Genomic DNA, 14,897 nt, shown 5'->3' on the forward strand with positions numbered 1-14,897 from the left:
CGCCGGAGCCGTGATACTCGGAAGTAACTTCCGGTATAGATATCGCCAGCCGGAGGGGGAGACGAGGGCGGCTGCGGGGGCTTCATTCTCGGGTAATTCATAATAAGCTAGTATGCTATGCATACTAGCTCATTATGCCTTCATCTTGAAGGGTGTTTTTTTTTTCTCTCAGGAGGGTTTACAGCCACTTTAAGGGCTGATGAGAGATCTAGGGTCCAATAGGAAAAAAAAAGGAAGGAGAAGAGCACCTGTCACTACCTTTTGCTATCATAGGGGATATTTACATTCCCCACGAGAACAAAAATGATAAAAAAAAATAAAGGGACAGTGTAAAAATTAAATAAAAAAGCAAAATAATAGAATTTTTTTTTTTAAAGCACTCCTGTCCCACCACGGAAACGCAAGCATTGGTCTCGTGCCGTATGTAAACAGCAATTGCACCTTGCATGTGCAGTATCACTGCAAATGTCAAATCGAGGGCAGTGTTTTGCAGCTCTCATTTGTTTTCAAAAATTAAGAAAAGGAAAATGTATTTATTATTTTTTCAAAACTTTGTGACAAAAAGCGAGATCTGCAAAATACTCAACATGCCTCTCAGCAAATAGCTTGGGGGGTCTACTATCCGAAAGGGGGTCATTTGGGAGGTTTAGTGCTATCTTTGCATTTCATGGCCTTCGAAACTATGATAGGAAGTGAGGAGTGAAATCAACAATTTACACCCTTAGAAATCCTGAAGGTGGCGATTGGTTTTCGGGGTTCTGTACACAGCTAGACTGCCAAAAAGTCTCACATGTGGTATCCCTGTACTCAGAAGAGGCAGCAGAATGTATTTCAGGGTGTAATTCCACATATACCCATAGCATATGCGAGTAATATATTATTTCAGTGACAACTTTTGTCAATTTTCAATCACTTGCGACAAAAAAATAAAAATATTCAATGGGCGCAACATGACACTCAGCAAATTCCTTGGGGTGTCTACTTTCCAAAAAGAGGTAATTTTGGGGGGGGGGGGGGGGGGTGTTACTGCCCTGCCATTTTAACACCTCAAGTAATTAGATAGGCAGCTATAAACTAAAACTAAGTAAATGCCAGAAAATGCCCCATTTTGTAGATGCTATAACTTTTGCCAATAAATATACGCTTATTGAAATTCTTTTTACCCAATACATGTGACTGAATACATTTTGGCCTAAATGTATATGACTAAAATTCAGTTTATTCGTGTTTTTTTTTTTTTTTATAACAAAAAGTAGAAAAAATATTTTTTTTCAAACATTTTCATTTTTTTTTTTTAAATCACAAAAAATTTAAATCCCAGGAGGTGATCAAATACCACCAAAAGAAAAAACGATTTGTGGGGAAAAAAATTACGCAAATTTTGTTTGGGTACAGCATTGCATGACTGCACAGTTACCAGTTAAAGCAGCGCAGTGCCAAATTGCAAAGTACTTTGGTCATGAAGGGGGTAAAACCTTCCGGGGCTTGAGTGGTTAAGGGGGGTAAATCTTTTGGTGAGGCAATGAACCAAAACCTGTTTGTTCGATTGCTATCCTAGAACGAATACATGGATGTGAGTCAGAATATGACCATTTTCATTACACAGTCCCTTTATGGGATCAGATCACCAATAAACTGATATTGGTCACAGGTTCTCTTAACTGATAAAGCATTTGGAAAGTTTTTTTTTCCCCTTTTAAGAGATCACAAAAAGATGTTTTCTGGACACGAAACATCAAGAACTGAAGCTGCAACAAATACACATTTTAAATTTTGATTGTAAACATGATTTATGGACACTGGCCAATGTTAAGAGCACATAGTACAAATGTATTTGTTCCTTCATATAAATCCTATCGGCAACTGACCTGTGATCACTTACCAACATTAATACACAATTTATCTGTCCCTTCATCTCATCTTCTTGGGAACTTTCTTGGAAAAAGCATTCATGTCAAAGCTTAAAGACAGCATGAACTTGCCCTTGGGTACCCGACGCCAAGGTTCGCTCATTTTTCACAAGGTTTATAAAACCTCAAAAATTAAATACATTTAAAAAAAAAAAAAAAAAAAAAGTGACTTGTAGAACACTTCTTTTCGAGCTTGAGGATTATCTACTGCTTTGACATCATGTATGGAGGATTGGCACTGTACGTGTTTTCATATATCAGTCTACACCACCACCAAATACAATAAACGGATGTAATGAGCTCTGGGAATGAAGATATAAAAGCTTAGCATCAAAATGCTGCAGGTAACATGGTTGAGATGGGATTGAAAAGAGAAATGATTTAAAACCCCTCAATGCTGTTTATTTAATAAATTGCGCTTTCCAAAAGCGAATTCTAGTAGAAAAACAATGGGATCAGTTTGTTGCGTCCCAAACATTTTGTTTCAAGTGTTGAGTGGATTGTTCTTCATATCCACGTTTCCCATTATCTGTGATCCTTCTTTAAGAACCAGAGGTGCCTTTGGGAATAAAGACTGCAGGCTGGCCATTAAGTGGCTTGACATTGTAGACAGTTTTAGTCTTTAAGTTCAAGAAGGCACTTTGAGTTTACAGCTCCCAAGGACGTATTGGAGGATCCGGTCTACCACCCAGGCCAAGCAGAAATCCAACAACAGAACTTTAACGATCACCAGCTTGAACTGAAAAAAAAATGTATAAAAAAAAAAAATGATGACAAACCCATTAAACAATTGAAATAACCTGAAAGTAATAGGAATACTATATATTAATTCCTATTGCAAGCTGAATAAAAGGACACTGGTGCAGAGATATTGGAGGTGCCACTTCGGGACTATCTTCTAAAGCCTAGCTTTACAATTTGATCAGCCACTGACCTCAATCAACTACGTGCAGAACCAGTTTACTAAAAGACAGATATTCATGTGCTTGGTCCAGGTCAGTAAAAGAAGCATAATGCCATCTGCCTAGCAATCATGCTGACCCTAAGAGCCTATTCACATCTGTTTGGCCCCACTGCAATATGTTATTGTTCGTTACAGTAAGCCTGCCTAATTTCTTTAATGAAAATCATGCATGCACCATTTTCGCACAACACAATGCTAGTAAGTTGTCATTTGTTGCAGTATGCTGCAATGCAAGTGTGTTCCAGTGTGCTGGTATGTCAATGAAAATAAAGCTGGTTAGGATGTGTTGCCACATTTGACTACAATGCAAAGGTGTGAATGCCCCCCCATCAGGTTTCAATACTTTCAATGACCCTAAACAAGTATGCATATAAGGACTTATGACTTTTCTGCTCTGGTGTTGCATAGGAGACTTAAAAGTACTGAAGATTACAGATCAAGAAAACAGCCAGTCAAAATGATCAACACCCTTAATACCTCTATATAGGATATTCAATCAAAACTTAAAATGACAAGTTCACCTTTTCAACAAAAAATATAAAAATGCGCATTTTTTGCAGGTAAAAAAAATGTGCATTTATAATTTTTTGTTGCAGGAGCGTGTAAAGAATTGCACCAGATTGCTGATGCTATGCAGGGCTTCTGCAGACCTGTCAGTGTATAGGCTTGCACATACCTCCTATGAGGAAGCCGATACATGCTGACAGGAAGAATGAACTACCACGGCGCTAGTTCATTGAAAATTACAAACCGACAGCCACAAAGGCTGCTGGACATTGTCGTTTTCCATTCACAGAGCGCTGTAAATTAAAGACATGGCCGGGAGAGCAGAGCCATTGCACAGCCACGTTTTAGAAATGTTTTTGACAGCTAGCAGGTGGAGAAGATCCTCCGCTAGCTGGCAGAGGGAGCAGGAGGTGCGTGGGCCGATGCACTCATAACATGTTACACCCCGATTATGCTTGCAACATATTGTGAAAGGTGAACTTATCCTTTAAGTCTCAGTTAAAAAAAAAAAAACTGCGATCAGGCAGGCTCTTGCAGAAGAGACACGCAATGTTTCTTCTGCAATAATATAAAGCAACCTGCCTGCTTGCAGTCGTCTTTGGAATATACAATGAACTGTGCAAGTGTAGATTACATTTTGGCACAGAGCCGGTGTTCCAGGACAACTTAATTATTTGGCCAATGAAGATGGCTGCAGCCTGGCACTCTGAAGAAGCTGGGTAGAGGATGCTGCCATGGGACATCAGACTGTTGGACAGAGAAGTATCGCTGACTTTAGTTCCGCTTTAAAGCTTAAAGAGGAGGTCCAGCTAAAAAAATAATTAAAAGCCAGCAGCTACAAATACTGCAGTTGCTGACTTTTAATAAAGGACACTCACCTGTCCCAGGGTCCAGCGCTCAGCAGCAGCCGCCATCCTCAGTGAGGGTATCAGGAATGAAGCGCTGCGGCTTCACTTCCCGGTTCCCTACTGCGCATGCACGAGTCTCGCTGCGCGTCCTAACTGGTCCCTGCCATCTCCTGGGACCTGTGTGTTTCCCAGGAGACAGACGGGAGGGGACCGGAAGGGACGTGACTCCCACGGGAATCTATTCCCGAAAGTGGGTGCAAATACCTGTATTATACCGAAAAGCAGATGTTCTATTTTTGTGTGAACCTTCGCTCTAACTCCTTTTTTATTTATTTTTTATAGATACAGCTAAGTAGAAATAACATTTTTGTTTGTTTATTTATGTGTTCAAACTGGGGAGATCAACCCTCATTTCATGTCCCCATTACCCTATAAAGTGGAACCTTGGATTACGAGCATAATCCGTTCCAGGAGAATGCTTGTAATCTAAAGCACTCGCATATCAAAGAGAGTTTCCCGATAGAAGTCAATGGAAACAAAGATAATTCGTCCCACAAACTTCTATTGCATGCAATACCGCATGTGGCCAGAGGTGGGGGGGGATACCAGAGAGACTCGGAAATACCCGGAGACTGCTCGGATGCACTCAAAAACTCTACAGATGGCAATAAAACCTTGACATATGCTCCAACACTTTCCTGCTCTATCCAAAAACGGTTTGGCTTGAGCTGGCCTTTAATATTTTGCCTCAGAATTAAGGGTCAGACCAACCGCTGGTACCTTAACAAAAAGTTGCCAGCTTAGAATTTAGGCCCTGTGGCCAAGAGTCTCTATGGAGAGACACAAGTCACACCAGCCTGTGTAACGGGCATCACACAATGGCTTCTAAAAGAAGGCATCTACAACAGTATGTGTACAGCTCTCAAAACATCAGCTGTGGGCTTAATGGAACTGGACTCTTCAACAGTGACCTGAGGGAGATAAAGGGAGATGTAGGAATCTGGGAGTTATTCTGACAGATAATCTGTGTAAGCAGAGGGTTGAAAAAAATAAATGAACAGAAAATGAAGAACAGAAAATGAAGAACAGAAAATGAAGAACAGAAGCCCAATATTACATATGGAGACCACGTTGAACTTAAAAGTTTTGCTTCAAAATCCAAGTCTGGTTTTATAGTTACCTCCACTGGTATGTCCACCAGGCCAAACTGCTCATTAAACTCCGGAGATGTACCAGACAGAAGACCCAAAATGGCCATTCCTGATAACACTATACTCCACAGCAAGGGTTTGTTTTCTCGTAAGCTCTCCATAAATGGATGGCCCTAAGAAAAACACAAAATGCACAATGGCATATGAAGTAATGCATTAGAGACCATGTGAGCATGTAAAATAAATAGACTGTTACGAAAGGGCTAAAAGTGTGAAGAAAAGGTATAGTACAAAATATGTTTCACTGTACAGTAAACATGAAACATTTGATTAGGTTATCCGACAGCAAAAATTAGTTTTTTTTCCCACCTTGTAAAACCCTAAATGGTTTAGTCCTAACTCAAACATCTCAGTCGGCTGTCAAATAAGGGGCAAGGGCTTTTTTTGCACTCCCATAGCATCATTGCTTATTAAAAAATACAAATTACCACTATGGTGCAAAATAAACAATGTAAACAATCACTGTTGGATTGGTTGTAGTTCCTCAGAAAGGACCAGATGGATCCTCCAATCAGAACACTATAAAACAAACAAGTAAATTGCATGACCATCTGTGTGAAGCAATGTATTACATAAAAAGATTAAAAAGCATGTATGCACTCACATGTAGTTAAAAGTAACAGGCATGTTGCCCCCCACAAAGTAATTAAAGTGTTTCTAAAGGCAAAAGGTTTATTTGAATGCATTCTATGAAATAAGATAAAAAAAAAAAAAAAAAAAAAAAAAAAAAAAAAACTTTCAGAGTGCAGCAGCCCCTCATACTTACCTGAGCCCCATCTCGATCCATGACTGTCTTGGCCATCTGGGACTCTCCCTCCTGGTTGGCCAAGACACAGCATCAGCGCTATTGGCTCCCGCTGTCAAAGTCAGTTAGCCAATCAGTAGAGAGAGGGAGTGGGGCTGAACTGCGGCTCTGTGTCTGAATGCACACACAGAGCTGCGGCTCGGCTGCCCCCATTAGCAAGCAGCTTGCTGTGGGGGCACTCAACTGGAGGAAGGGGCCAGGAGCTCTGGCGAGGGACCGAGAAGAGGAGGATCTGGACTGCTCTGTGCAAAGCCACTGCAACAGAGCAGGCAAGTATAACATTTTTTATTTTACGTTTTCTTTAAAAATAACAAACGAGACTTTAGTATCACTTTAACACCGGACTGGCTCATGATGGAAACCACATGCAGTTTGGCAGGAAAACAAACAGGAATTGCAGCGTTAACAGCAGAGAGCCTCTTTAGGCTTGAGAAAGAGGAGTGTATGCTGTGAACTACGTAGCCATGCCCACGACGAAAGCCTACTTTATCCGCCCATCGCAAAACTGACACTTCGTACATCCAAGCTTCGGTGTGCTCTACATCACACCTACTTTTTGGCATCCACTCTGCAGTGCCTGGTTACTTTCCCGCCAATCTCTGCAGGTGGTTTCCATCCTGAGACGGTCCAGTGGCGATTCCTTTGTGGGGGATAATATGCCTGTTTCTTTTAACTAGATGCAAGTGCATATATGCTTTTTAATCTTTTTATATAATAACCTGCTGCAATCAGATGATCACACCCTTGTTGCTTGTTTGTTTTATAGTGCCTTCAATGCTGATTATATACAATGACAAATGGGTTCTAGTTTCAACTGAAACATTGGCAAAGCTCCTGTATGCAGAGTACTCAATGCACAATCCTGCACCCCTCTGATCGGTGACAACAGGACAGGGGTTCTGCTATTTAGTTAGTATGGTTTAAGAGTTGCAATTTTATGTGAGGGCACTTACAGTGCTACTCGTTACCTCTGAAAAAAAAGATAAAGACTGCCTGTTTCTACCAGAGACACTGCATTTAGAAATACGAGGGATGGATCTTCTAAGTTACCAATATAGATGTGGAAAAAGCATGGTCTCAGACCCCATTCACACCTGAAAGTTTTGTAGCTTGAAGCCTGAAGCTACAAAACGCTAGAGGGGAAAAAAATCTATTATTCTCAATGGAGATGGTTCACATCTCCACTCCATGTCGCCTGAAGCCGAACGTCTGAAGCTCAAAAAAGTTCCGGACCCTTTTTTGTTGCTCAAATTGAGCAGATTTGGGCGTTTTTATTTTTTTAACATTGGTGACCTTTTGCCCTGCACAAAATCGCGGTAAAAAACGCCGCAAAATCGCGGTAAATTTCCTGCTTGAAAACGCTACGCTCAGGTGTGAATGCAGCCTTAAACAGAAAGCAACTTGAAGATTTAAGCTCTAAAAAAAAAATATATATATATATATATATATATATATATATATATATATCAATGTCTTCTGTAGAGCAAAATTCAAGGGACTTACCTTATAATTAATAGCAAATGTGGCCATCTGCATAGCCATGGACATGATATACACTGTGCTGTTCACCAAACTTGGCTCAAACTCCTTATACAAATCCACAAACTCATCTTTCCTGTATAATAAAGATAAAGTGCACATTAACCACTTTCAGACCGGACCATTTTGCTGGCTTAAGACCAGACCACTTTTTGCGATTTGGCACTGCATCGCTGTAACTGACAATTGTGCGGTCGTGTGACGTGGCTCCCAAACAAAATTGACGTCCTTTTTTTCCCCACAAATAGCTTTATTTTGGTGGTATTTGATCACCCCTGCGGTTTTTATTTTTTGTGCTATAAACAAAAAAAGAGCAACAGTTTTGAAAAAAAAAACACCTTTTTTTTCGCTATAATAAATATTCCCCAAAAATATATAAGAAAACTTTTCCTCAGTTTAGGCCGATCCATATTCTTCTACATATTTTTGGTTAAAAAAAAAATGCAATAAGCGATTGGTTTTCACAAAATTTATAGCGTTTACAAAATAGGGAATAGTTTTATGGCATTTTTATTATTAATTTTTTACTAGCAATGGTGGCGATTAACGATTTTTATTGTGACTGCGACATTATGGCGGACACATCGGACATTTTTGGGACCATTGTCATTTATACAGCAATCAGTGCTATACAAATGCACTGATTCCTGTGTAAATTACACTAACAGTGAAGGGGTTAACCAGGGGGTGGCAGTGTAGGGGTTAAGTGTGTCCTAGGGGCGTGTTACTGACTGTGGGGGGTTGGGCTATGTCTTAGTGAACACAGCTCTCTGCGCCAATCACAGGGAGCAGAGATCAGTGTCACTTGTTGCTAGGCAGAACGGGGAGATGCTGTTTACATCGGCATCTCCCCGTTCAACCTCCCTGTGAGACAATCGCGGGTATCCCCGCGGCGATTGAGTCCGCAGGACCCGCAACCGGACTCACGGGGGTCCAGACCGACGCGCGAATGCGATGGCAGGGCGGCAATTTCAACTGGACGTACCTGTACGTCAGTTTGCCTGCCCATGCCATTCTGCCAGAAGTACATCGCCATGCGCCGTCCGGGAACTGGTTAACAGCAACATCGTACAGTTTTCCAAAGCTCTGTATTTTACATTTGAATGATGTGGTTTGGAGACAAAAACCTTTACAGTTTTCCCTATTTAATATACTGCAATCTTCAGAAACAGCAAAGAGGGAGAAGTTACCAATTTACATAACATGAAATATACAGCAAACATACAAAATGTTACAGAAAACGGAACTCTGGAAGCTGTGCCCCCAAAAAAAGAAATGACCTAGTCACTAGTATTCCTTCTGGTGTCTAGATGATCTTTTTCCATAAGTGACTTACATAGTCTGGTTGGGGGAAAAAAAAAAAAAAAAGAGACACAAGGCCATCTAATTTAACCAATAAAAAAAGTACATACAACCTACAGAAGATCCAGGAAATTAATTAGCATCTTGGAAGGGAGTTTTGCTTCCTCATGTCGGACAGAGATTTCAGCAAAAACAGTTGGCAGCACATGACAAAATTTGACTAAAAATCTTAAAAAATTATCAGACTGTACACAGCAGGGTCTGGGTACAGGAATTGCAATGCTATTTTTTTTTTTTTTTTTTTTTTTTTTTTTAGAATGAACTCAAGTCAAAATGTAGTGTTTTCTGGGTACTACTTCATATGACATAAAAGCTTAAATTTTTACTGATGTTTTTACATGTTTTCTACTTGAAAGGTTCTTGTGTAGTTATCGGTAAAATACTTGCGTATAGATGTGCTTAAACGCGTAAAGACGAGTAGATAACTTTTTATGATCATTTTCCTCCTTTGTTTAGACTTAATTTAGATGTGTTTATATGAATAAGCGTGTAAATCGCATGTTCTTTGACATAGATTTTTGGACTCTTATGGATCTGAGAGCAGTTTACACATCTATGTGAATGACTCCATTGAAAACAATGTGGCTGTGTTCAGATCAGTAATTAACCACTTGACCTCTGGAAGATTTACCCTCCATTTAGGCCAATATGTATTCTGCAAAATTTTTGATAAAGAAAAAAAAAAATCCCAAAAAGTGTATATTGAATGGTTTACACAAAAGTTAGGGTCTACAAACTATGGGATATATACTGGAAATTTTAATATTATATATATATATAAATATATTTTTTTTTTTAAACTAGTATTTAGGGATGCGCCGATACCAAGCATCTGACCAATCACAGGACAAGCAGCGGGCACCCTACCTGGAAGTGCTGGATCACGCACTAAGTACGTAATCAGGCACAGGAGAGCCACTTTGCCACCATATAACAGCGTTATGCGGTTAGAAAACACTTGTATGTGTTTGTTTTTATGACTGTGTGAATGAAGCTTGAATGCGCAACCTAGTCTCATTCCTTCAGCAGAGCTACTGAGTACAGCCGCGTTCTAATCATTAGTTCTGCCTACAGAACAAACCAATGTTGCCAAAACATTAACCCTTCCAGATCACACGCGCGATTATAAAATGTAACTAGTGACATTGAGATATCAAACAGCATCTTACTTGGCTTCTGTTCTCTCCATTGCTCCCCTGTATAAATAGATGAGACTGAAGAAGTGGACAAGGAACTGTAAAATCACAGTCAGGATGGTGTATAGGTTGAAGATGTTGGGCAGAGGACGTTCCCTGGAGAGGTATTTAAGAGGCTGAAATGAGAGGAGAACAACATGAATTAATCAATTACAATTAGGGGTGCAACTGATCGTCAACGATCTGAACGCGTCACCCCGTTCGGATCGGCACACGCAGCGATCTTGGCCTTAGGAAAGGCCACGGCTTCGGCCTAGTTCTGAAGAGGCAGCCATCTTTGTACACCCGTCGGCATTTACAATGTGATCGATCCATCAAATGATGGAGCGATCACTTGTAAACAAACCGGTGTCATGACGACACTGGTTCCTCTCTCCCCTCTGTGTACAGATCTGTACAGTGGAGGGGAGATTGGATGGAAGCAGCGCTGTGGGCTGCATCTGTAGATAATCACTGTTCTCCCAGTGGGGACGGCTTCCCGTGCCTTCCGCCGGGAGAAGACAATTGGCAGGAGGGATTTCCCTGTCAACACTGTATTGATAGGGGAATCGTGTAAATTAATTCCCTGCAACAAAATAAATTCAAACCGTCTATGACCTGCCTAAGTCAATGATTAATGCAGAAAGTTTGTAAAATATCTTAGATCCCTTCTCCATGTTTTATACATTTCTGAAAAATGGTTCAGAAATGCACATATTTACACACAAAGTTAAAGGGGGAGCAATGACAACTACGAGTATTTTCTTGACACGCTTGAATAATAAATGCTATAAATTTCCAACCTGAAAACAAACAATACTGTTATTCTCAAGTCTGACCAAGAGGATGGATCGTTCAAAAGTATACAAGGATAAATAGAAGCGAGAGGACAGTGTATTAGCCTCTATGGACAATTCAGAAAGACTGTAGCAAGAATTGTGCCTGAAATTCTTGTGTGGATTGGTTGCCTCAACTCCTTTGATCTCTTACAACAGCCTTTACTACTAAAGTGTGTCTAGCAAAAACACTAGCGACAAGACAACTGTATGAATCAGAGTTGGACAACCCGCCCTCTCCCCCATCTATAGCTCACACAGGGAGAGATGGTGAAAGACTGAGCAGGCACATATAGTCACATCCTACATTAACATCACTACATATCGCAGCAAAAAATGCTGGAAAACAATTCCGGGTGTGAGTAGTTCTGGGTGGTGTTACTCCTTTTACAAAAAGGAATAGCCACAACATGTAATGGCATTTACTCTGTGAAAGAGCCATGTTCTGTTAAAGTGGCGAGACCATTAATAAAAACACAGACAGACTCACCTTGGAGCGGGAGATGAAGAGAAAGCAGCCAGCCAAAAGAAGCCCCTGTAGTGTTGCTTGAAAGTCGCTGAACTTAACCCCCTCTAGATACAGAACACTCTGTCCATAGGCCAAGATCAGAGCATTCAGTGCTAGGATTTTAAACATCTGTAGCGTTGTTACCAGAGTGCAACGACCTTGCTTGATGACATGGCAGACTACGGGAAGAAAAAGAAAAAAACGTTTTATTGTCAAACTCCATCTAGGGCTTCAAACTTCTTATTTCTAATTCATCAGTCTTCTCTATAGGAGGAGCCATTAAACTGGGGGAAAAAAAAACTCCACAATAATGTGAAGTTTTTGCACATAGTGATCGATAGGGATTCACATTTCATTTTTCTATGACACGGATGTTGAATCCTGGCAATCCCAATTTTGTACTCCTTTGGTCTCTAATTTTAACCACTTCAGCTCTCACACATGTACACCACAGCAATTACATTTCTTCTATGGGCTTATTGATTTATGGCTTATTGATTTTTTTTTTTTTAAATGAGCCTCTGCAGGTTTATGCAATAATGTGCTAGCATGCACACATATTAGCCTTATTATAAGTTTACCTGTAAGTGTTTAAGACTTTACCTACCATTTTAAGATAAATACTACAAGGTTTCCTACTGGCAATACTGTGTTGCAAAGACATTTTGTTTTGTGCTTCCTTGATGAGGATTTGCTCCACAGTGCCTGTGGCAACATAGGCTGGTGAGGGTTTGTTTTAAAGCTCATTTACTACTTGTTAAGAATATCATGACTGCCCATTATCTGGTGTAAGGTTCACCTTAAGATATGCAGGACAGGGGTGCACCTGCCACATAATAAGAACACAGAAGCTAAGGTCTGCATGATGACTGTTACTCACTGCACTGGATAGAGGACAGCTTTGACGTAAATGGAGCAGCAATGCTCGCATCTCCCAGCTTGACTATTTGCACCTGATCCTCCTCCAACTCCTTTAAGACTTGACTGATCCTCTCCTAGAAGTAAAGATAGTAAAAAGAAAAAAAGGAAGAAAAACATTTTAAGTGAAAAATTAAAGAATAAGCGTAATTCCAGTCAAATACTAAGCCTAAACCCACGTCTACTCCTATTTTAAGCCTATTCTAACTACCCTTTAAAAAGAAAGAAGTCTATGCTTACCTATGCTGAGGGAAGTCCGATCACATGATCTCGCCAGCTTGGCTTCAGTGTAGAGGAGATATCGCCAAAAATGGCTGCACAGTCTGGACCATGTCGTCATCCATCGTCGGCTGTCCCTCTGCTACACTGAAGGTGCCGCTGGGACTTGATCAAGTGACTGGAGAACCCTCAGCATAAGTATAGGCATCTTTCCTTTACAGGGTAGTTCCAATAGGCTTTGAATGGAGCTGGGAGTAGGTTTAGGCTTAGTTACAATTTGACTGGAATTACACTTAAACTAAATCCATCACAAAACTGGACAATTCAAGCTTAAATAGTGAGTAGATCCTAAAGTAAAGCCGGCCATACATGGATCTAAATTCAGCTGGTTCAGCAGGAACCGGCCAAGATTAGATTCATGTATGGGCTGGCTGATTGTACCCAAGTCGACCCATCAACTGGGGTAGAAACAGATTTGACACGCGATTACTGCTGGTGGCTATAGCCACTGTTCCTTGGATGGTAAATAAAAAAAAAAAACAGGAGATATCCGTTAACATTTGCCACCAAATGAAGGCCCAATTTATGCTAAAAAAAATAAACATGCTAACTGCATCCAGTTTTACCTTCAGGCATGAAGGGGTAAATCATACATACCAATGCTGTTTTCTACAGTGTTCTATAATACATTTTGCCTACTAGTGCACATGCAATGTATTCTACATTTAAGCATGCCTCTGGTGATAACTATCAAGCTGCCTGTGTGCTTGTGTCAGCTCTCAACCAAATTTTCAAGCCCTCAAATAGTTTACACTGTATAGTTGGACACACCTGTAACATGGCAAATGCAGATCTAAATAGGGGCCAAGATGGTATCATCAACAAAGAAATCTCCTGAACTAACCTGCAGGACAGCAGCAGATTAAGACAGTTCATCGATGATACAATGTACCAATGAGTCAAGAACACAAGCCCTGCAGTATACAAGCATCTGATAAAGATGAAGTGATCATGATCAACTGTCTGTAGGTAAAATCTGCTTGGGTGAACTGGATAACCATTACATGTCCTTCTCATCAGACAGCTTTAATATGAAATAATTTGGCTCATCGGAGCTCTGAACTTACCCGTTGTAGAGCATGCTGTTCTTCTCGTTGTGACATAATTCTGTTTTTAGCTGCTCGGGATGTGGGCTTGATTGAGTTACTGGAGTGTGGGGGCAGCGGTCTGCCATCACCAACCACTTCGCGCTTCGGCTTCTTTTTCTCTGGCAAACGTTCTGGTGCATTGGCAAGCAAGGCCACCCCTAAAATATTTAGCATGATATCTTTACTATCACAAAAGAAAACAATGCAAGAGTTTATAATCTAAATGGGAAAGGAGAGAGGGTGGAAAGTGCATTTGTAGAAAGGATCAGTCCTGAACACTTACTACATAAACTATAATCTATTAAAAATGTACAATCCAGTCCAAATAGAAAGAAAACTGTATGCAAAGCATTGAGGGTCCATAGTCTACCTACACAGGGCTTCTGGTTTCCATCGGTGCTATACATTCCCATTCTTATCCACAATGAGTTTTCAAAATATTAGATAATTAGGAGGCACAGCAAAGTCTACAGCCACACTAGGCTCTCGTGTCTGGAATACCACTCATAGCCAAATACACACTTTAAAATCACATTTTCTTACCTAAGATGTCATTATGTGCAGTCACATGTTTGACTTGCAAACATCTGCAAACTGCACAAGGCACATAATCAACTTATTTCCAGCTTCAGTAATTAGCGTCTGTTCTCTTCCTCCAGCCTGCTTATAGGACAATCAATAGATATCAATAATTCTGTCCAATCAGCAGGGAGTTGATACAAGAGAAGCATGCTAGATCAGAAGGTGGTATGGTGGTCTTCCTAGCTGTGAAGCATAGCAGAGGTATGCAGGTCACAACGCTAGATAAAACATATTTTCTTTGGCAGTCAGCCACTTCATGACCACCCTAGATCAGTTTTACTGCTACAGGGAGGGCGCTGTGTGCCAAATCACGTATATACACACACACACACACACACGACCCCACACTTACGCGGGTAGCAGGT

At 40.6% G+C, this 14,897-nt stretch overlaps 1 protein-coding gene across 1 annotated transcript in view; it reads right to left on the reverse strand.

Annotated features, from left to right (window-relative positions):
- Positions 1-2,290: 2,290 nt before the first annotated feature.
- ATP13A1 (ATPase 13A1) overlaps positions 2,291-14,897 on the reverse strand; it is a 65,483-nt gene continuing 52,876 nt past the window's right edge. The window contains exons 20-26 of the mRNA XM_077470132.1: positions 13,930-14,108; positions 12,546-12,660; positions 11,648-11,844; positions 10,316-10,458; positions 7,749-7,860; positions 5,410-5,553; positions 2,291-2,649 (exon numbers count right to left, since the gene is read on the reverse strand). Of these exons, the coding sequence (XP_077326258.1) occupies positions 2,539-2,649; positions 5,410-5,553; positions 7,749-7,860; positions 10,316-10,458; positions 11,648-11,844; positions 12,546-12,660; positions 13,930-14,108 (1,001 nt within the window). The 3' untranslated portion in view covers positions 2,291-2,538. The remainder of the gene's footprint in view (positions 2,650-5,409; positions 5,554-7,748; positions 7,861-10,315; positions 10,459-11,647; positions 11,845-12,545; positions 12,661-13,929; positions 14,109-14,897) is intronic.

This window comes from Lithobates pipiens, unplaced genomic scaffold, assembly GCF_037356315.1.
Source record: "Lithobates pipiens isolate NorthernLeopardFrog02 unplaced genomic scaffold, aLitPip1_a1.2 Scaffold_8, whole genome shotgun sequence".
NCBI lineage: Eukaryota > Metazoa > Chordata > Amphibia > Anura > Ranidae > Lithobates > Lithobates pipiens.